Source organism: Candoia aspera, chromosome 3, assembly GCF_035149785.1.
Source record: "Candoia aspera isolate rCanAsp1 chromosome 3, rCanAsp1.hap2, whole genome shotgun sequence".
Taxonomy (NCBI): domain Eukaryota; kingdom Metazoa; phylum Chordata; class Lepidosauria; order Squamata; family Boidae; genus Candoia; species Candoia aspera.
The window spans coordinates 100,445,443-100,469,000 of NC_086155.1; the positions used below are offsets into that span (position 1 = coordinate 100,445,443).

The window sequence follows — 23,558 nt, forward strand, 5'->3', positions numbered from 1 at the left end:
GGGGAGCCCCAAAGGGGCGTGCGAGGTTGAAGACAAACAGCGTCGGCGGCTTTTCTGGCGCCTGAGGAGCTTCGGACGCTTCACTCTCCTCACGGCGAGGGGGGCCGGGCGGGGATGCGTGCGTGCCCGAAGTGCTCCGCTCTTCCCAGTTGCAACATTTTTCCCGGGGTTTGGCGGCACTCGGAGGGAGGGGGCTACCCGGTGGAAATTACCTGAGAAAAAAACTGACCCTAAACTTAAGTGCTCCCACCCTATTTGCGTATGAAGGGCGGTCCCGGAAGTCTTCCGGGAAGAAGTTGAGTCACGAACGGAGCATAAAGGCCGAAGCTGCTCCGGATCGAATCCAGAGTCCTGCAGAGCTGGATAGTTTTCTCGCGGAAAGCGCCGCGGCGGCAGAACTTCTCCAGAGTACGCAACTGCAGGAGAAGTTAAGGGAAAAGAAAACCGGACGCCGAGTTGGCTATTTTCTGCCCGAAACTGGACATGATTGTGCCAGCCGTGTTTTTATTTTCTCTCTTGGCTTTCAGTCAAGCAGGTTAGTGTTGCTAATTTTTCGACGCTTTTTTGTTTCCCCCACTGTTGGCTTTCTCTTGACTTCTAGCAAAGCTTTTCAAGGCCATGATTTTTATTTTAATTCCTAATGCCTTTAACTTTATGCAAAAATAAAGGTTGAAGGTGCCTGTAACTTAAAAAAAAAGAATTGAGGGATTTATAAGAATCCTTTGAAACTAGAGATTGTTTGATGCAATTCTTGCAGAGCGTCAGTTTGGGATATGAGCAGGCTGGAAGCATGTTAGCTCTAAAATTTTATGCCTGACCCCTGTAAGTAAACTTGATTATATTTAATGGGATTTGCTCACAGGTTAAATATGTATAGGGTTAGGGGTAAAACATGAATTCATTATTTTCATAGAAGCAGGACCCAGCCCTAGAGAAAGATACATTCTCTGTTGCTTAAGTATCTATCTTACTGACATGTGAAAAATAGACAAAAAATGTTGAAAATAGAAATCACAAATGTTATATGGAAAAGAGTGCAACAAGGAATAACAAACACAGCTTTTCCCGTATTTTATTTCCTGAGCTTTTGGATTTCTATTTTAATATGTTTGGCACAGGTATTGGAGTGGGAAAGGGTTGGGGGCTGGCCACTCATTACACAGCCAAGCAGCAGATGCCAGACAGCACCAGTGGCAACACAGTACAGGTGTGTGCATGGCCTTCTTGAGCACCCCCTGAGCCTTTTTCACTGGGGGACCAAGCTATGATTGTCCCACAGCATTCTGTGCACCCCTAAGTTAGCTTAGCATTCTGCAATGTTTTTGGAGACACTGTCCTTCCCACTAGTGCTGAAGTTAATATTCAGCTGTTTGTCTATTTCACTGCAGTGTCCAAAGCTCATAGGCAGAATATAAGCATTTCATAGCAAAACTCCCAGGATCAATTTTTGGCGTCTCAGATAAGGCTGAAAAGTTCCTTAGATGAAAGCCTGGATAGCAGCTACCAGCCTGCTTCTGGAGCCAGTGTGATATAATGGTTAAGGTGTTGGTCTTGAACTGGGAAGAACCAGCTTCAAGTCACCCTCAGCCATGGCAACTTCCTGGGTGAATCTGGGCAAGTCACGCTCCCTTACCACAATATGTCTTTGTTGTTGGGGGTAGGGGCAAAATTGGAAAAGTAGAAATTGGAGGATATTTATACCACCTAGTGCTCTTGAAGGAGAGGCAGAATGTGAATCTAACATCATTTTGTCTTGATACAGCCATGGGTGGAGAAGCAAAACATGTTTAAGTATTTAATAATGTAGCTCATAACAGTCAGTTAACTCACAGTCTATGACAGCCTTCTCCTCCCCCCCCCCCACCCTCAACTTTTGGGACCTCTTGGTACTTTGGCATTTTTAAAAGGGGCCATGGACCCAAATGTAAATTGGCTGCTATAGCTAGTTACCCTGTGGCTGTTTGTGCCAGTGGACAGGGTTTGTCTGTCTCAAAGATATAGCGAGATGCTGCATAGAGCAAACGTGATCTGATGGTATTGAATGGGAATTGACTCAAAGGATTTACATATTTGCACTGACGGAACTAATTTTATGGGACTTTACAGGGTTTTAAATCAAATTGCTTCATATGTCTTAATTCTATTTTAGCCAATCCTTGCTGTTCAAATCCATGTCAAAACCGAGGTGTGTGCATGACAAAAGGTTTTGATCAATATGAATGTGACTGTACACGGACTGGTTTTTACGGGGAAAATTGCACTACACGTACGTATCTCTGAAAGTATTATTATTGATATAATGAATTTGTAAGAGAAAGACCATAACTTTTTCAGATTATGTCCAGGCAGGTTTAGGATAGACTCCTTTTTAAGGGCCTGAAAATAAGATTTTCATCTGTGTAGCCTAGAGACAGTGATAGGGTTAGGATGCATAAGGATGCAGAACATTTGTACTGCATTTAAGGGTTAGGGGAGGTGGGGATCAAGGATGTTTTAATGATGTGTAGTTAAGCAAACATGATACATAGGCTCAGGCCTACAGTCTGACTTTCATGAATTTGATGATGCTGACAGATCAAAAGAATATATTTTTATTACATTTGTGCTTTGATTAGTAAATAAACTTTTTAAAAAGTCCTGCTGAAAGCACCATCTATTTTCAAGGAGTCTGTAAAGGAAATATTGAGAAATGCTGGTATAGACAATATTGAAGTAGATCATGCAATCATCTGACTTGATAAAAGGCAGTTTCCTAATAAATTTTGTTTCTATACTTTTTATGCAGCGGAATTTTATACTTGGCTCAGACTTAAGTTAAAGCCTGCTCCAGACACAGTACACTATATACTCACACACTTCAAAGCCATCTGGGATATAATCAACAACATTCCATTCCTCCACAATGCCATAATGAGATACATTCTAATGTGTAAGTCTTCCAACTCTTACATTGCTCGTACAGGCTAATCTTGTTTTCTTATACTTGAAAATCAGTCTTATTGAGTTCAGTGAGTTCCTTAATTTTGAGTTCCTTATCCTTAGGTAAGGAAGACTGTAGCCTTAATCATAGCTGTAGCAATTTCAGCTCTCTAGAGAACTGTATGTATTGATTAAAATAGCTAATAAATGTGGTATTTGACAAAGCTACAGTAAATTGAAATTCTGTTTTTTTACATACCTTTGGTATAGTTGGTCCTCTTTAAAGAGAATGGCAAAAATAAAACTACTCTTAAAACTCTGTTTACAAGTTAGGCCAGGAGAAAGTCTGAAAAATAAAAAGAATATTTAAACTCTGGCAGCATTTACAGACTGAGTGCTTGAACTGATTCTGAATCAGTACATCTAGATAAAGACTATTGGCATAATATGTGGCTAGTACAGAGTATCCCGTTCACTGGTTTAAAAAACCTCGAGGAGAGATTTCTATAATCCCACACAAAATTATCTGTGGTAGGGTAGATAAGATATGTACAGCCTCTGAGTATTAAAAGAAATATACAGTGGGTGGAAGGATGCTTAGTGGGTTGCCAATTGCTTTTCCTTTGGATTGTTTTTTTCTGGAATTAAGACAATGATTAATAATTTCTGAAAGCTATTTAGGGTCCCCTATATAAAGTTATGAGATATTATATCCAATTTAGTGACAGCGAAGCTGAGTTTAAAAAGTGTATTATTTAAACTTAGGGAACTGAGATATATAGAATTGAAATCTAATTCTTGGATTTTATTGGGACATACTCTTTAAAATTTATATTTGAGGTAATATATGGATGCTAGTTACAAGTTTTAGCATTAATACAATTTTTTCTCATCTCCTTTTTTAGCCAGATCCCACTTAATTGAAAGCCCATCAACATATAATGGCCATTATGGTTACAAAAGCTGGGAAGCCTACTCCAATCTTTCCTACTATACTCGAGCTGTTCCACCAGTGGAGCATGACTGCCCCACCCCAATGGGCGTAAAAGGTAAGAAGGAAAGCAAATCAGTGCATGAGGACTGGAGGAAAGGTACTCATAAATGAAGCAGAGTTGTGCTGAAATAGCCAAAGTTGTAAAGTTAAAACAGGGATTAGGAAATTATAGGGGAAGAGAACAGACTCTTGTTAACAGATACCTCTTCCTCATTGTGTAGACAGAACAGAGCAACAAGCAGTCATGAAACGTGAGCAGTGAATGCCCAAATGGGACTTAAATTTTAGAAAATGCTATAAAAGAAAATGTCAGATATTGAGTACTTGTTACAGCAGATTCTTTTCCCAGTGAAATATTATGCCAAACTTGTCAAAGATATGGGGCATGGGTGACTCTATGGATATATCTGCAGTATTATCATGGCAACCAAATTGGTCACAAGTTAAAACTAAGACAAGAGACTAAGACAAGCACTCCATTGTGCTAGAGTATAATTACATAGATCAAGTTTAATCTGCAAAGGAGTAGCAATGTTTTGTTCTATATCAGTGCTGTGTTTCCTTCTTATTGCAATTTTATTTCAGTAAAAAGTTGGAATGTCTGAAAATGCAAACATTGGCTTCCTTTGTCTACAAATGCCAGAAAATAAATGTTTGCTTTATATTTCAGGCAAGAAGGAGCTTCCAGATTCAAAAGTAATTGTAGAAAAATTCTTACTAAGGAGAAAATTCATTCCCGATCCTCAAGGCACAAATGTCATGTTCACCTTCTTTGCCCAGCATTTCACTCACCAGTACTTCAAGACAGATACTCAGAAAGGACCAGCCTTCACAAAAGGTCTTGGACATGGGGTAAGACCAAAGAACTATGATTTGGCTTGTTAAGTTGTAACAAGCAACATTTTTGTTAAGTGCTGTGTTGAGAATGAATATCTTGAAGTACTTGAGGGAGCAGCATAAATATAGCGATTGGCACACTTCACTGCAAGTCTCTCTGAAATAATCTGTTCTCCTTGGGAAAAGTGGCATGTTTCATCATCTAATCAGTTCCTCAAAGAATTAAGCTAGTTCATATCATCCATTCAGATTAGCTGTGCTACAAATACTATTCTTGCGTGTATTTTTTTTTTAATCCAAAAGAAACTAGCTTGGTTAGAAACTTTTAAGAGCAAAGGACATCTTTATGAAAACCATTCACTTCGCTTTTTAGAAGAGCAAAAAATATAACATTTAGAAGTATAGCTGAGTACCTGAAATGTAGAAACTAGCCAAGGTTAATAATTTCAGTTTTTAGAATGCTTGACTGTATTGTGCCCAGATGCTTCATGAGATAATGGGCCATTGAAATTCCACTGATGTAAGGGAATTTCCCCTGCTTCTGCCCCCGTCCCCCATATTGTATACTGTTCAAGAAAATTATAGGAATTATCTCTGGCTGGCATTCACTATATTTATAGGTGTTCTCTCTTGTTTAAGGGCTGAATATAAATTTTCTTTCTTCGTTCTATGAACAGGTTGATCTTAGTCACATCTATGGAGAGACTTTGGACAGGCAGATGAAACTAAGACTTCTTAAGGACGGAAAGCTAAAATTTCAGGTGGGTTTGGGTTTCCTTGAGAAATTCTTTCAGTTCTACTTGATGTAGTGCTGCCCCATAAAGAAAGGACTCATTCATCTAATGAAATTGGAAAACTCAAACTCACTATCTTTTCTATCAGCTTACCATTTGAAGTGACATTGAGTAGGACAGAATTTTGTTTTTATAAATTGCATTCATAACATGCAGTTTTCATTTACTTTTGTTTTTAATTACAGATGATTGATGGAGAAATGTATCCACCTACTGTGAAAGAAACTCAGGCAGAAATGATCTATCCACCTCACATCCCTGACCACCTGAAATTTTCTGTAGGACAGGAGGTCTTTGGCTTGGTTCCAGGACTGATGATGTATGCCACATTGTGGCTCCGGGAACACAATCGGGTCTGTGACATTCTTAAGAGAGAACACCCAGAATGGGATGATGAACAACTATTTCAGACTGCCAGACTGATCTTGATAGGTAATTTAACAAATAATGCACATACACCATCCTGTGAAATCTAAAAAATAGTATTATTTAGAAATGTAAAGGGGAGGATCTGTAAGCATCTACAAGCTATAGTGCTTAAGTAGAAGTTCATTGTATGAAGCTACTGCCTGTCTATTGCTGAACTGTAAAGGAGCTTTTGGACAAAAAGTAAGGTTGGGTAGCCTTTGAGGGTGATCTCAAGTATGCCATCAAAAAATGGTTTGGGATAGGGTGAGAAACATGAATATATCCCACCCCCTCAGAATAAAGAGAGAGTGTCTAGAATAGCTACAGAATGTTCAGACAAAGGATCCAGATAGGCTTCTCTTTCTGTCAGTCAACAGAGAATAATAAGCAGTAGCTTTGGAGCTTCATGGGAAAGGAAACAGTGAGATACAGTTGTAGAAAAGAATATGGGAAGGAGTCTGTCTTCATTATTATAATGCACGAGATTTCAGATATAAATGCAACCCATGACAATTAATTTGCATTACCTCTCTGAACACCATTTGCTGAAAGAAGACTCTAAAGGATGGTTGTTACAATTGTGATCTGTATCTGAACTTCACAGAGTCATTCTCTGGTAACTGGGAAATATAATGCTAGCCAAGATAGATCATTTCTTATATTGGTTGGGATTATTTGCGTATTATTTGGCTTAACTTGCAGTACAGAATTCTGCCAGTCACAGAACAAGCCATTTTGGAATAGTGAGATTAAATATTTGGTGCTGTCAAGGAATCCGAACTGCAGTGCTGATTTTATTGTATCTTTTCTTAAAGGAGAAACCATCAAGATTGTGATTGAAGATTATGTGCAACATTTAAGTGGATACCATTTCAAACTGAAGTTTGATCCAGAACTTCTCTTCAACCAGCGATTTCAATATCAGAACAGAATAGCATCAGAGTTCAACACTCTCTACCACTGGCATCCTCTTCTGCCCGATACCTTTCAAATCCAGAACCAAGAATACACTTACCAGCAGTTCCTGTATAACAATTCCATTATGTTAGAACACGGCCTTTCTCACATGGTGCAGTCTTTCTCCAAGCAAAAGGCTGGAAGGGTAAGACTCTTTCTCCTCTTTCTTGCACTTTGATCAAGATTGCACTTCATCTAGCTTGAGGCAGCAGAAATGTATTTATTTATTTATACAACTATATCTCCCAACTTCTATAATAGCATAGCTGTCCTTTGGTAAATCACCACCATATCTGAAAAGGTTTTAAGAAAAGAAAAAGAATAGTCCTACTGATACTTGGGTCTGATACTGCCTGTAATTTTTATTGTGATAGCTATATGATTTGATCTTCTTATGCTGCATATTGAGAATGGCCTTTACATGTAACATATGCAACTGAGTTTATCCAGTATTCTTGTGCCATTTGATTCCAAAGGATGCTATTCCATTGCTTCATGTTAGGTATATGTCTCTGTTACGATAGAAAAGTAGTTTTTGTACTGAGGAGGATACTCTGAGCTTCTGCTTCAGAGCACATGACAAAATGTTCCTTTTTTTTAAATACCTCCACATATAAAACTAAGTATCAGCAAAAAGTGCTCTAGCTATCTTTCTTTTTAATAAACCAGATTTGAGTATGTATGTAATCCAAACTCATTTCTCTGAAAACTAGACCTTGGTAGTGATAATGTAAATATGTGACTGAAGTAGCCAAACTAATTGAATACAGAAAATAGATGATCTTTTTCTGTTTTGCTACTCAGAAGAGATATTGGGAATCCATGCCAATGGCGTACTAAACTATATTATCCTTCTTGTTTTGTACTTGTCTTTCTTTGGGAGCAAGATATCAATAAGCATAAAAGCCTTGAAATGAATAACACTGCTCTATCTGGCCTAACGTAATTCAGCACTGTGTCTTCATTTTGATTTTTCATATTATTTTGTTTTTTTTGCAAACAGGTAGCTGGGGGTAGGAATGTTCCCGCTGTAGTGCAGAAAGTAGCTAAAGCTTCTATTGATCAAACTCGGCAGATGAGGTACCGATCCTTGAATGAATACCGAAAGTACTTTCTGCTGAAACCTTTTACATCATTTGAAGAACTTACTGGTAAGACTTACTTACAAGCAAGCGAGCATGTTGTGCCCCCAGTCCAGTTCTTAGCATCTCCAGTTATGACAAGGGTACACAACCTAAAAAGCTTCAACACAAATTGCCACTGAATTGTAACTTTTAATCAAGGGGGAAAACTGTTAAATACACAGAGTTGTTGTATTAGCTACACTAATATTAATAATGAAATACAATCTCTGCAATGCTTTAAGGCAAACTGTGACCCTGAGCTAGGAAAAATTGCACCACCCTTGTTTCAAGGGATTGAAAGCAGCAGGTCCATTGATTTAGATTAGACTATGTTCTGTGCTGTCTCACCAAGATTAAAATGCAATATTCAAGCAATAAATCAACACATAATTTATCATCTAAAACAAAAAGTAAAAGTAAGCTAGAGAATGATCTGAACTGTGAAAAGATATGTGTACAGCAGTCACAGATCAAGAAAGTAGAGTTTCCTTTGTTCTGAATATAGATGTCTTTATTACAGGTGAAAAAGAAATGGCTGCAGAACTTGAAGAGCTCTATGGAGATATTGATGCTATGGAACTGTACCCTGCTCTTCTTGTTGAAAAGCCACGTCCTGGAGCCGTCTTTGGTGAGACCATGATTGAACTTGGGGCACCCTTCTCCTTGAAAGGTCTTATGGGAAATGCCATCTGCTCACCTGAATACTGGAAGCCAAGTACTTTTGGGGGTAGAGTGGGCTTTGACATTGTGAATACAGCCTCCCTCCAAAGCCTCATCTGCAATAATGTGGAGGGCTGTCCCCTCACAGCCTTCCATGTCATCAGCTCTGAAACAGTGGCAACAAATAACGTCAGCACCTCCAGCAGGTCGATAGATGAAATCAGCCCTGCCGTACTACTCAAAGAGCGGTCGGCCGAATTGTAGAAATAAGCACTGTTTGTGTATTTATTTATTAATTTATTTATATAACAATATTTATTTATGCTTCAAACAAAACCACCATGGAGCTCTGTATATTTTCCTGTGCCCTGGCATCTAATTCAGGATGTCTGACTTGAAGGGAGTTCTGCTTAGATTTGCAGGACAGGATTTCTTCATTGTCTTCTGTACCAGAATGAGATATTCCAAAATGGATCAAGGGCTTCAGATTTGCTGCTTTAAATACAAACAATAACCTTGAGTGTTTTTTCAACTTGGCATCACGATGTTAAAGCAGGTTAAGCGTTATTAATTCAACATTGAAAAGGTATTTAAATAGCTAGCTAATTCCTTCAAGGAAGGGCCTTACCAAATGAATGAGGAATAAAAAAGAAGAGTAGGGAGTTGGCCAAGGTTATGCATTTTTACAATACTACCGAACAAAAATTTAGGAGGTAAAATGTCTAAATTGGCCTCTGTGTTAACTGATATAAAATCAGGAAGTGGAAAATGAATTTTCACAAGCAATTTTATATAAGAAACTGTAAGATTTTGAAAACTGACAATTTTCTGGCAAACTGATTTCATTTCCTGAGTAGTCTCATCTCAGTTAAGCAAAAGTATTATCCTCTACTCTTAAAGAAAAGGCCTTAGTTTTTGATTCAGTTCCCATATATTTCCTTATTAAATGAATAGGAACAAGTAACCCCCACCCCCCAAAAATACAATTTGTTTTTCAGTGTTTTCAATTTTAGTTCTCATTTGCCTGAAAAAGTGAAGAAAATGAATGCAATTTTATAATGATCCAAACATGGCTTGGCACTATAGAAATACTCTTAACTGAAACAAATATTTAGGAAATACATTTAGGAAGTAATAATTTGAAGAAAAGCAGAGATTGGCAAGCTTTCAAATGATGAAATTTTTTCAATACCTGCAGTTACTGCATTGCCTCATGTATCTTTCATTTGTACCCTTTCTTATTTGCAGAAGCTGTAAGAAAATTAATTATACAATACCGCTAAAACCCACTTTTACATTAATCAGTTTAATAATTGTCCACTAATCAGACATTAAGTCATTTTTCTCCCCAATTTGCCATCAAGTTTCCATAGAGTAACTGGTAATTAACTTCTTTTTATTTTCTTATATCAGTTGTAAGGTGGGGATGATCCTGTCTCCCACAGGGGAGAAGTGTGGGTTCTGGATATAATTAAGGTCCTAACACTCATGCTGAATTTCAATATGATTTTGACATCTAGAATCTCTCTCTTAGCACTGCACTTTATGCAAAGAAGGCCAGTTCAACATTAACAGCCTAACACTACATTTCCTCTAATATTATTGGAAGGGTAGATTCTATAGTTGACTTATAACTTGAAAAATGCAGTTCTCCTGCATTATGTTTGTTAAATGTTAAGTATTTTGTATGGCTGAAGAAACATGTGAAATCTAATAGGGTCTGACAGAAACAAGAATTTTATTTTGGGGGGGAAAAAAGAAGACCCTAACTAGTTCCCAAATTTGGTGGTATGTGTAAAGTTTTTTTTTTTTTCTTTTGGCAAGATGAACAATTAAAGGGAAAAATATTGCTGGCTGTAAAAAGAAATCTCAGGATAACCAAAGAGTACTGTTAGGGTGCTCTTAATAAAGTCTTGTTGCTGTTAGTGTTCTCAAATCACTGGAACGTGCAGAGGAGAATCTCTAGCAGATTATGTCCAACTACCTGAATTTTTGCTTGGACAACAACACTGTCTTACTCAAATTGGTCTCCTATGTATCTTAAGTTTCCTATTGCTATGATTTTTTTCAATTGCCCTTTCTTCAGCAATAGGGTACCCTGCCCTTTCTTGTACTGAATGTTTAATTTTAATTTTTTTCCCTTAGTGCTTCATCTTGGTCAGTGTTGCCTCTTTTCATCCGTTTGTCTTTTATTACTCTGTGTATTTTTGTACAGTACTTCTATTATATAAATACTTGTAATAATAATTGGTAATACACTGTAAAAGGCCATGCTACAGAACCATGTTTTTTCTGCATTTTGTTCAATGTATTTAGCACACAGATCAGTTTGTTTTTATAATAGGTTTCCATTTCTTGAAAAAAAAAAAAGGGGGTGGGTGGGAACCAAGAAAAATAATATTTATCTCAGCAAGCTGGTCTTGGATGGGTGTTTAGATTATAGCTGCTTATGTGCAAAATGAATGTCTCAACCCAGAGTGAATTTGACACATTTTTGTATATGATTGAGTTTGCTGGATTTGTAGTGTTTATTTATTAAATTATTTTTACTTAATTCTTCAGCCAGAAAAGTTTCCAGAACACTTTATAAAAACAAGAGATAAAAGAATTTCTGACTGCAACCTTACTATTTAAGGAAATTCCATACAGGAAATAGACTTTTTCTGAATTGTGGCCTCTTAAATGTATTAATGCAAATGAATGTATAATTTATTGATGTAATTATTTAAATTATATTAAAATATAATTTTAATTATATTTTTTACATTCATGGTGTGCACAAAAAGAGTGTCAAAAATAAATGTCAATACGATGCATTTTGTGTTTGTTGTTTTTTTTAAAAAAAAAGATACCACATTGCATTGCAAAACTGATTATTACACTTACTCAGGAATGGGTTGGGAGCCACTAGCTTTGGGAACGGTATCAGACTTAATGATGGATAAGTCAACCCATGAATTCTCAGAAGCTCTGAATGGCACCTCCATAGATAAAGATGATTAATTCTAAGTATTAGATGGACATGAAGGACCCACCTCAGCTAAGCATCATGAGAATTCAATTGCATGAGGGAAGGGAGGTGTTTCTTTCAAGTTTCTTTTGTCATTGGTAAAGAGTAGTTAGTCTACAATTTAAAAACAGGATTTAAGATGGTGTTTCTACAGAACACTATTAGCCTGAATTCCCCATTAAAATTGTTGCCCATGGTAAAGGAGAGTAATTATGACAACCGTCCATTGCTTCAGATTTCAATTCCCAGCCTTTGCAAGGGATCATGTGGCAGTTCCAGAGGACAGCTGTGTGATCTCCGAAATGATGCAGCTGATTGAAAGAATTGTAGAGGTTCCCGCAAAGTATCATTTTGGAACCAGTCCAAAGCAGTGCAAAGCTGGAGGCAAAATACCCAGTGCTTAAAAGGATTTTTGAGAGAGCTGGAGAAAAATGGGACTTCTCCTAGGTTGCGGTTTTGCTTAGGTCTGCATATCAGAATTTCAAAATGAAACTTGCACAAACAAAAGCAATCAGGGAATTACCCCACAGTTCACAGCTGAATGGGAAGGGATAGCCATACAAGAAAAAGCAGTTTGTGGCTTTACGGCCTGGGAGTAACTGAAACTCCTCATTGCAAGAAAAGACAAAATAACTGTATTGATAAATTAAAGAAGAAAGTGAACTGATTCAGTGAAAGCATTGGGGGAACCCTACCCCACAGTTCACTGATTCACAGTAATCCTAATGTGGTTTGTTTAGCTTTAGGTAGTGACCAAGTAACTGTGCTTTGTAGAACACAGTCTCTGGCTTCCCATCATGTGTGAGCCCTGCCAATTATGGCTTATTCAGAAACACAGTTTTAAAATAATGGTTTAATACGGCACATGAGGCCGGCCTCTCTATGGGTGAGACATGCACTTTCAGGTCTATTAATTCACACCAGATTCCTAGTGATAATAAGGTATTCCCCTCTTTTCAGATAGGGTTCTAGAGCTAGTTAAGAATAGCCATGAAAGCCCACTAACTACTAATCTGTTTCTGGTTATCAGCTACAGGACCCCTAAGAGATAACATGTACCTGTCCTGATTTTCGTATATGAGAATAACTACTGATCAGGCCTAGTCCTGCTGTGTGGACGTAGGAATGCAAAAGTCCCCACCCCATATTTCCTTCAGTCTTTATGTAGGGTTCTTTTTAAAACTATCCAGTGTTGCTCCTGGAAAAAAAATTTTAAGCCACTAGCTGGGAACAGGGTGGCTTTTTCCTGCTTGTGCCATAGTCTCAGCCAGGGTTTTTTCTTGTGTACAACAAAACTTGGGAAGGCATTTGGCAGTTAAATGGTGAAAGATTATCTCTGTAGCATGAGGACTGTTGTCCCCCTTTACATGGATCTGGAGGCATAAAAGTTGCAAACTAACTTAGAAAGGACCTGACATAGTTTCTTCTTAGACCATTGTGCAGTATGGGAGATGAGGTAGTCTGCAACTAGGCCGTAGGCTTCTCTACTTGATTTTGAGGATCCTTATATTATCATGGTGGAACAGGGTATTTTTAAGACTCTGAAAGGTTGATGGGCAGAATATTCTTTTGAGAACTCCCACCCCATTTTATTCATCCTCCATCCATGTACTTTTTACTCACATTTTTGGTCCATTGAAGTCAATGACTCAGGACTCAGGAATATGTGGGAAACCTGAAGTACTGAAATTACTAATACTTTGTGTTGCAACTGATTAAATTTGCTGCCTTGATTGAAAAATATTGTTCTGTCTGATCATGTCAAACACCATCCCTTTGATGGGTTCCTTTTCTGTGGAGTCCCTGGGGCAACTGCCCTTAGTATACACAAAACATTTCAAGCTCAAAATATACAATTTTCCAACCAGGTATTCGGACATTAGTGAAGGTGTTCTTGTGTTGATCCAACCATACCAGACATGCTTCAGTGTTCAAAATAACATTGGATATCCATTACTCTGAGGTCAGTGTCAATCTCAGAACTGCTGTTTTCAGTTTGAAATGGATCATTTTGAGCTTAAAATAGCCTGCATGCCTCTAAGAGCCCCCTTCCCCACCCCCTTTTAAAGGCTCTACAATGGAATGAAAAGTAACATCACTGCAACACTTCCTATACCACAATAGTAACAGAGAAACAGCTTAGTTCTTTGGAAGAAGAAGGTGTTGCCTATGCCAGACCTGCTCTTTAACTACTGTGGCTGTACCCATAGTGTACTACTGATCACTGGATCATGCAACAGGGGAATAAATAAAGCAAAGATGGGCATGTATTCAAAATTACCGTATATTGCCTTACATTAACTGCACTCATTCAATTAAGCCAGGCATTCTGACCATGGTTTGCTGAACAAGCCTGTCTTGCATAAGAACAAAATAACTGTGGGTGTTTTGATAATTCCTGGTTTGTTGTTATAATTTTTTCTACCAGTCTCAAGGAGAACTGAATAGAGCAAAAAGGGGGGAAAAAAACCAAGATATAAAACAGGATTCTGGCTTCAGTCATGATTAAAATCGGCCACAGTTTCAATATGTGGTCCCCACTCCCTTGGGTATGGTTTCACACATCATACCATACCAAAACAAACCATACGATAACTCTGCTTGGTGTGTGGCCAGTCCATAGAATCAAAATCATTGGGTGAAGAAAGATTGATAGATTTTGAAGTAAAACCAGATGTCTAGCATTAATTTAAACCTAAAATTTTATGGTGTATTGCCCAACATTTGACTTCAATGCACTTTGAGAGATCCTTGTCTGAACCAAAACAGTGGGTTCACAAAATCACGGAGTTGGAAAATATCTTAGAGATCTTTTAGTCCACCTCCTGCAAGATCTGCTAAAGCTCTTTAGACAGAAAGCAATCTAGATTCTGCTTGATGAACTCCAGTGAAGAGGAATGGATCACTTCATGAGACAATCTAGTTCACTGTTTGACAGCTACCACTGTCTGGAAATTCTTCCTAATATCAAACCTGAATCAGGTTTCCTGAAGCTTCAGTCCATCTATTCTGGTGCTGACCTCTGGGGCAACAGAGTCCTTCCCCTCCTATATGACAACCATTTAAATATTTGAAGGCTGCTATCATATCTCCCCTTATTCATCTCTTCTGCAGGCTAGATATACCTAGTTCCTTTAATCACTCTTCAAGGACTTGGTTTCCAGCTCCTCATCACCTTGTACCCCTCCTGTGAACTCATTCCAATTTGTCGAAGTCCGTTGTAGACTGCAGTGCCCCATACTGGACACAGTATTGCAGTGGGGCTGCACTATGACAGAATATGATGGAAAAATTACTTCCTATGACCTGGCCCTATGCTCCTGTCAATTCATTCCAAAATAGCATTTATCTTTTTTGCAGCTGCATCACACTGTTGCTTCATGTTCAGCTTGTGTTCTACTAGAACACTCACATATTTTTCATAAGTACTATTGCCAAGCCAGGTGTCCTCATGCTATACTTAAATCTTTCATTTCTTCTCCCCAGATGGAAGAGTTCATCCTGTTTGTTTCAGCCCACCATTCAACCCTGTCTAGATAGTATTGAATATTCTCTTGCTCTTCTTAGCCACTCCATCTAGTTTTATATCATTTGCAAATTTGATAATAATCACCTCAAGCAAGCCTTCATTCATAAAAATGTTGAACAGCACAGAACCTAGGACCTTGTGGCATTCCATTCAATTATACTTTCCAAGCTAATATAAAGCTATGCATCAGTATCTCTTGAGTATGACCATTCAGAAATTATGAATCCTAACATCTAGCCACATTTCACCATTTTATTAATAATGACAAGAGACTTTATCAAATGCTTTGCTGAGGGCAAGGTACACTATGTCCATGGTATTCCCCCAATCTTTTAAGCTGCTGACTCTGTCAAGAAAGAAGAAAAGGTTAGTCTGCCATAGCCTGTTTGTGACAAATAATGCTGGGTATTATTAAATGCTACATTCATATCTAAATGTTCACAAACATGTTGTTTAATAATCTGCTCAAGGATCTTGGCCAGCAGGTCTGTAATTTCCTGGATACTCCTTCTTCCCTCTTTCAAACATGATGTAATGGTATGTGGGAAAGACCCTGGGAGATGGGATGAAGAGATACTGCCTAAAGAATGGTCAGAGAAGAGATAGCATAGCCCCCAGCTGGATAGCAGGCAGGGCAAGAAGCTCAGGAAGGACCCTCCCTAGTTTCTCAGGCTGTAAAGGAGATGGTGGAAGAATTGTACTTTCAGACTTGCCAGATTCTGTTAATGTAGCTTTACAATAAAGTAGAATTAGCTCATCTGGTTGTGTTTCCTGTCTGATCTACCTAGTAATGCTGACACATAAGAAAAGCATTTGCCCCAGTCTTCTGGGACTTTCCCAGTTTTCCAGGAATTCACAAATATTATAGTTAACTATAACTTCTGCTAGTTTCTTTGATACATAGAACCTAATTCATCCGGCCTTGGAGACCTGAATTCATTTACCTGAACTGCAGCTCTCTCCTACCACTAGTGGCACATCAATGGCCAGTTAAGGGCTTTGGTTTCCTTCTGACAAAGACAGGCCTAAAGAATGAATTAAGAATGAATTAAGACGTTATCTCAATCTCTTTCTCTCTCTTTTGCCATCGCCTATTATCAGTTCATCCCTTCCTCCACACAAAACACTTTACCTTTCCTGATCTTTTGCCTGACATTCTCCCTTAAGCTTCTGGTGGCTGTCCTGTATCTCTCTCCCTCTCTCTTTCTCTCTCTCTCTCTTTTTGGTAACACATTGCTCCTTCCATTTCCTAGACATGACTCATTTGTTTCAGTATTTTAGGAAAGTCTGTGCATATCCACAGTGGTCTCTTTAGATGTCTCCCATTTTTTCTTCTAGTAGGGATTGTTTGGAATTGTCCCTTCAGAATCTCATTACACAGGATTTCTCATCCTATCAGGACACTTTTTCCAATTTCAAGCCATTGGATCTGACAAATCTTTCATCAGAGTTCCTCAAAGTCCACTCTTCTGAAGTTCAGCCTAGAGTAGATATTTCTCTATTCCTCCTCTCTTTGATATCCTGAGTTCAAGGATAGTCACTTTCAAAGTTCTAGTCACTTCCATTCCTTCAACCAATTCCTCCCTGTTGGTAAATATTACATCCAGAATAGCAGAAGTCTTGTTCCTTCTACCTTCTGGAAAATGTTGTCAGCAAGAGAGTATAGGAACTCTGGCTGTTGGTGGAGCTAGATTTCCAGCATATATGAGGAGAATTTAAATCTTCCATCATCACTCTTTGAAAGTTCAGTCTTCTGACCTGTAACAGTTTCATCCATATTTAATGTTTGACCGGAAGGTCTGTAATAAGCTTCCATAAGGATATTACTTTTGTTTCTCTCTCCTTTTATTGTTACTCACTCTCAATAGGATTTCCATGCTGATTTGGGAACTTCTATGCTGGCGTATGCTTTCTTTTTGTATAGCACAGTAAGTCCTCAATAGCCTCTTGGATCTGCAGAAAGGTCTGAGCTCTAGCCCTTGCTGGTTGAACTTATTTGGGAGCTGTTAATTTTCCTTGCCAGTGTCTTATGCTCAGCTCTTAGGACAGCCTTTTGTCTTGTAAAATTTGATGCTTTACCATCATCTCTGCTGGAAGGGAAATTTAAAAATACTCCATCTCTAGAGTACCTTTGCCAGTCCTTGATGGGGGAATAGAAGCCTTCTTTCATATGATTCTTTGATGTCCTTTCAGTGCATTATAACTATCAACCAACATTCATGGAAGCTCAGAAGAGGACATTATTTCCTCTTAGCTGATAGATCAATGGTGATTTCCAGAAGGGTTGTGAAATTCTGCTCAATTGCTATTGCTGACCATTGTCCAATATTGTTAGTTCTTATTTTTTTAATACATGTTCTGCATGTTCCTATTGTGCAGTGTGGAGGGATTGTGCACTTATTGTGGTTTTGGTAAACAAAATCTATTTCAATATTTTTTTAAAAAGAAATCACAATAATTGCTTCATTTCATCTAAAATGGTCTACTTTCTTTGGTAGCACAACCCAGCTGTGAAAGGGAAATTACTTTGGCATGCAAAGCATGTACTCTGTTGCTAAGCTGTGGCTCTTCTCACAATGAGGAAATGATGATCCAGTTGATCCAAATGATGCTTTGTTTGTTTTCCTGAGCTAATATTGAAGTGTATTTTCCATACTGGTAACCAGGTGGATCCCTTTACTTTGATGTAAACAGAGAGACGCATAGGTGTGCCTTTTTCCTTTGTTCAGGCCTGCCCTGTTGGCTAATTATTTTTTAACACCCATTCATTTTCTTCTTTTTACTGTATTTATACATTCCTTTGATTGTGTGTTGAATGCTGCACCCTTTTCACTCTGCTATAGAGGAAGCAGCTATCCATGCAGGACTTGCAAAAGTGAAAAATTAACCATATACATAGAAATAAGTCACATGTCACTTGCCTTGCAATTATTACATATGGGACCAGGTCCATCATGGTCATATCTGCCTCACAACTCCATCCCGCTATCTGACGAATAAAAAGCAAATGGTGTGGATGCAAGATCATCAAAGTAGCCAGTGCTCCCTTTGGGGTGGGCTCATGGCCCACAATACTTGCAATCTCAGTAAAATGTGACTAGGTCTTTATGAACATGGTAGCATGGATATAAGAAAACAGAGCACCTACTCACATATTCCCCACCACTACCACATATACAAACACACTTTTAGAAAGCAAAGGGATTATTCTCTAAAATGAGAACCTTTCTATCTTTGGGCAGGTCATCTAATCCCTTCAAATATTACTGAATGACAACTCCCAGCATACCTTGCATTTGGGCACATCAGGGATGCTGGAGGCTGTAGTTCAGCCAAGTCATATGTACTGTATCCTACCATGGATTTTCATCACAGGAGTGCTTCTTACTTTGCATAACAGCAGCTATATCTTGCATGGCCATATAAAATTCAATTGGCTGCTGTGTCCAAATCCTTGCCCAAATCTTTGTTGTAGGATCCATGCCTTTTCTTCTTGCTTCATGATGAGATTTGTTTGTTTTTGCCTTAGCAGATTGTGTGAACCAAGGTATCATGACTTCATGAATAGTTTTTTTTAAATTCTTTCTGTTATATATCTTGTCAGCCTTTCCTTTGTCTTCTCTATAGATACACTAAACTACCATTTGCATTCCAAGAAATTAAAGAGGAAACATTTTATTGTATCATTTAGTTCATCCTCTCATTGGATTCTACTAGGTTTTATAAACTTAGTTTTTGGTTCAGACAAATAATAAAGTGACCTGAGCAAAGGAACTTTCTGTATTTTCTTGGCACTCTTACTCCTTTTTACAAGTAAATAAAGACCATCCATTGGCCTTCAATATATCTGTTACACAGTCTTTTTAAAAATAGTTAATATTTGAAAGTTTCATGTAATCACTCCTAATAACTAATGCTATAAGCACTTTTTTATATCTTGTGATAGAAAAAGAAGCTGGCCAGGTTCTCCAATGACAGCTTCTTCTACTGTAGTCTTTCCACTGTTGGATGCCTCTTATCATTAGGAAGTGAAGCTCAATATGTATATCACATCTCTTTTTCTCTAATTGGGAGAGCCAGTTTGGTCTAGTGGTTAAGGCTCCAGGCTAGAAACCAGGAGACTGTGAAAGCCATCTGGGTGACTTTGGGCCAGTCACTCTCTCTCAGCCCATGGCCTCAGGCTCTGACAGTCACGCCGGTCAGTCAATTCCTATCACAACCAATGGATCAATATTTGGTTGATCCAAAAAATGGACCCTGCACCTGTCGGAAAACTCTAGGAGAAAAAAAAAACTTTTTCTGTAATTAGTTCTAATCTTGCCCTCTAGAAAAATAATAAATACGTCAGCTCCTTTTTCTGTGATTTGGAGACTGCCATTTTCTCATCTTCCTTAGCTAAAACCAAGAATCCTACTGAACCCAATGGAACTTACTTCTGAGTACTTATCTACAGAATTATGATGATTAAAAATGCATCTACTACTAAAAATAAAGCAATACAAAAAAGTTTATTTCAGAGGAGATTGAACGAGCTGTCTAGATTTCATCCCTACCCTACCCTAGGGTGAAAATGGGAAGTTTCTTTCCCCCTTTTTCATACTGGTCCTGTTTTGTTTACCTAGCAACAGTTTCATCAGGCTCTTAACTGACATCCACTCTGATGTAATGTGCAGCATGCAGTCTCTTGTTTGGAGATGTTTGCTAATTACTGTCTCAAGAACCCACTGATTAGAACCCAAAGTGCATAACCATGGCAACCTAACACCATTTCAACAGGATATTTAACCTGCATGGATAAAAAAAAAAGTGCCACATATTCTGGTTTTGTTAAAGAAATTTGGATAAACCACAGACTAGGATGGTTGAGTCCTTGCTACTGCTTCCAGAACATATGGGCAAGAATAATGAAGTCTCCAATGGCTCCAAACTGACCCCTTCTCCTCTTACTGTAACTTCTTCTTTTCTCTCCATCCTGCTCATTCTCTCCCCCTCTCCCTGTAAGGAAACAAGAGGGAAACACATGGCTGAATAAGTCATAGAAGGATGGGTTTGACAAAGAAGTATGGGAAATGCTGCTGATCAAAAGTTACAGGCATCTGCTTTGCATACAGAAAAATCTCAGATTCAGGCCCTGAAGTCTCTTGAGGGAAAGAACCTTTCCTGAGATCCGGGAAGCTACTTCAAGCCTTCACCAGCCTTTCAACAGATCTTATGCCATCATCTGTTTTGGGGTTGATATATTTCTGGTTCTGTTCTAGTTGATTGGAAACAGCTGCAAAGTTTGTGTGTTTTCTTTGAATTGTTGTGACTCTGCAGACTTTGTGGGTGATACATTTTTCCTTTGGCATAAGCTCTTGAAATCTCCTGCCTCAGCTCCTGTGCAAAAACTAACTTTGGTGTTCTTTCTCTCTCCCACCTCTTCCTTGGTTTTCCCATTCCCCATTCCCCCAAAGTTGAACATTACTTTCTGGAATTTGACCCTTTGGGCATGTTTTGAACTTATCTATTCTTTCCCGATAGCAACTTGCAACCATCATCACAGCAATTAAGAAAAATGCCCAGTTACAAAATTGCCAGCCTGCTAGCATTTTACCTTCACAACTCTCAAGGGCTTTAAATGCAAAGGAATGGTGGCCAAATGGCTAAGAAGCTGTTGGAGCAGTTCGCTGCCTTTGTTAACATTTTGTTACAATGTTCTTTTCCTTGAATAGTTTCCCAGCTTAGCAACCATTGGACAAATATATGCACATACATATATTGAAAAACATGGGTAGAATGCAATTGATTGATTGATTGATTGACTGATTGAGTGTAGAGTTGGGATGATGGGATTTTGTAGCATTCAGGAAGAGGAACACAGATTAGATTACCTTCTGGGCACTCTACTGCCGGGCAGCTGAAGGGTAAGTACCAATTGGCTCAAGGTGAAGTCACCAAGCTTTCCAAATATTGCATTTTTTAAATTATCTGTCTGATATGAAGCAAGCAAATTTGCTCTCATATAGGTGCATTAATGTTCGAACATTCTGACTTTCTTGAACAATAGCAGCTTAATTATGACACTGAGAACCTGGAGGACTGTAGCGTATCAACACCAGCTATTGTTGCGTTGATGAAATAAAAGGCCTACTTTATTATAACAGCTTGGTATGTTCAAATGAAGAGGCAGAACAATAGCCAACATTGTAATGAATCACGATTTGCATGGCTGGTGGCCTGCATTTGGTTTCAGGGTTCTATATTTGCTTGTGCTCTTGTCACTTCATGTCTCTTGCTCAACAAATTTGCAGCCTGGACAGATAAGCTTAAACAATTTGCCTCATCAAGAGGTTTTTCCTATGCATTTCATGTGTTGTTCTTAGTTTTGCCTTTTTTTAGTTCCTCATTTGAAGAGTGGGCACTTCTCCTTTTCGCTCCTATCATTCCCTTCAATGGATCTAAATGAGCCCTGCTTGAAAAGAACATCAGGCTGTTTCCTTCCTGCCTTTTGTTTTGCGATAGATTTCTTGCTGAAGAAACATGTGGCATCTTCTCACTGAACATCAAAGTATCTAAACTAGGGTTTTTCAAACTATCTTCCAAGGCTTTAATAGGAACTTGGTGAAGTTCTGTGAGAAACTAAAGTTATTAAAAAGCTAACTGAAATGCAGCCAATTTTCTGTTACTATAGTTTTGCTTCTTGGTTAGGATCTCCAGGAAATTTAAAAAATAAATTTAAAGTTATTTAAATTTAAAGTCTTTTAACTGACAAGTCCCATCGCCTGAAAAAGTTTGAGCTACAGTGATACAAAGAACAATAACAAGAAACTATTGTGTTGTGAAGTGATAACACTTCACTTCGCAGGGCATTTCAAATCCAATCACTATCAGAATGGATTTGACACAGAGCCAGTTTCATGATAAAGAAAATATTGGATGCATGTTGCATTTTGAATTGTTGATTTATTATAAATGTATAGGCCAGTAAGGAAACACACAGGTTCCTTAGAGATGAATCTTAATGTTTTCCCTCTTAGCCTAACAGAGAAGCATTGGGTTTCCATGTTCCTGCCTCAACTTCTACTTCTATTCCTTGCACAGAAATTAAAAGAAATTAAAGAAATTAAAAGATAGCTTGTTTCATGTAACCCAGAAAACCATGGTGTGCCCACAAAGCAGAATTACAAATGAGAACCCCAGAATTACAAACTGTAGTTGGTAATCCAACTATAGTCACAATCCAACTGGTTTGTGGCATTGACACACTGCCAATCATTCTTTGTCAGATATGTTTGCTAAACTGCAAATTATTTGCTTCCAAACCAGTGAAATATTGAATCATTGTGCACAAGGAAAGGAAGAGAGGGTGAGGCTCATGCTCATACATAGCAAAGGGCACTCTGGGGCCTTTCCAGATGTTGCTGAACTACAGCTTCCAGCAGCTGTGACCTTCTATATGTGCTACATAATTGACTATGGCATTAAAGAGGACAGCAATTGTAGATTATGAGCAACCCTGGGAAAAATTGGTTTGGAAGAGCAACATGCACATTTCAGAAATAAATAAGCGGCCTGGGTACTCCAAATAAATAGATAGATAGATAGATAGATAGATAGATAGATAGATAGATAGATAGATAGATAGATAGATAGATAAATAAATAGATAAATAAATAAATAAATAAATAAATAAATAAGTGACCTCGGTTGTCAAAAATTAAGAGCAATAGGAGCACTGATGCCTTCAACATGAGTTTGTGAATAGAGTTTGTGGATTTCTAAAGGCAGTGACTTGTAGTCAATTTGAGTTTCCTGGCATCTCTCTCTGTAACACTGCTTGACAGAAAGGCAGGATATATGAAGAGGACAATCCAGAATGTACCAACAAGAACAGGATCTCTCCTTTCCAGTATATATTCAGCTTCCCTATGACTTCTCTGATATTTTTTTCACAGAAACTTAAATATGTTGTTTGAGCCAAAGATCAGTGTTTTGCGTCAGCCAAGCATCTGCCACTACAAGCTTCATTCATTAAAACCACTCATGTGTACATTTCCATAACTGAGAATAATATATATCAGGTCGCTAATCAGTTCTTTATTATTAATATGTAACTTGGTGACACAAGAAACATCACGCTGTGGAATTTAAACAGCTGCTCTAAAAGGCTAATCTCTTCCCCAAGAAAAATCTGCAAGTCTCTGCCACTTTTTAAAATACAGTAATATTAAATATGTCTCAGTCTCACCCTGCCATGTTTGCATATTTGCATTATTATTATAATACAACAATAATAAAATATTGTATTAGGTTAATTCTGCAGTTAAGGAAAAAAAATCAGAATCCT

At 38.1% G+C, this 23,558-nt stretch overlaps 1 protein-coding gene across 1 annotated transcript; it reads left to right on the forward strand.

Annotated features, from left to right (window-relative positions):
* The first annotated feature begins 200 nt into the window (after window positions 1-200).
* Window positions 201-9,688, forward strand: PTGS2 (prostaglandin-endoperoxide synthase 2). The gene is made up of 10 exons (XM_063298413.1): window positions 201-535; window positions 2,150-2,266; window positions 2,786-2,929; window positions 3,825-3,968; window positions 4,584-4,765; window positions 5,428-5,511; window positions 5,730-5,976; window positions 6,768-7,054; window positions 7,913-8,060; window positions 8,554-9,688. The coding sequence occupies exons 1-10, from the start codon at window positions 484-486 to the stop codon at window positions 8,955-8,957; spliced, it is 1,809 nt and encodes a 602-aa protein (XP_063154483.1). The 5' UTR covers window positions 201-483; the 3' UTR covers window positions 8,958-9,688.
* The last annotated feature ends 13,870 nt before the right edge of the window (window positions 9,689-23,558 follow it).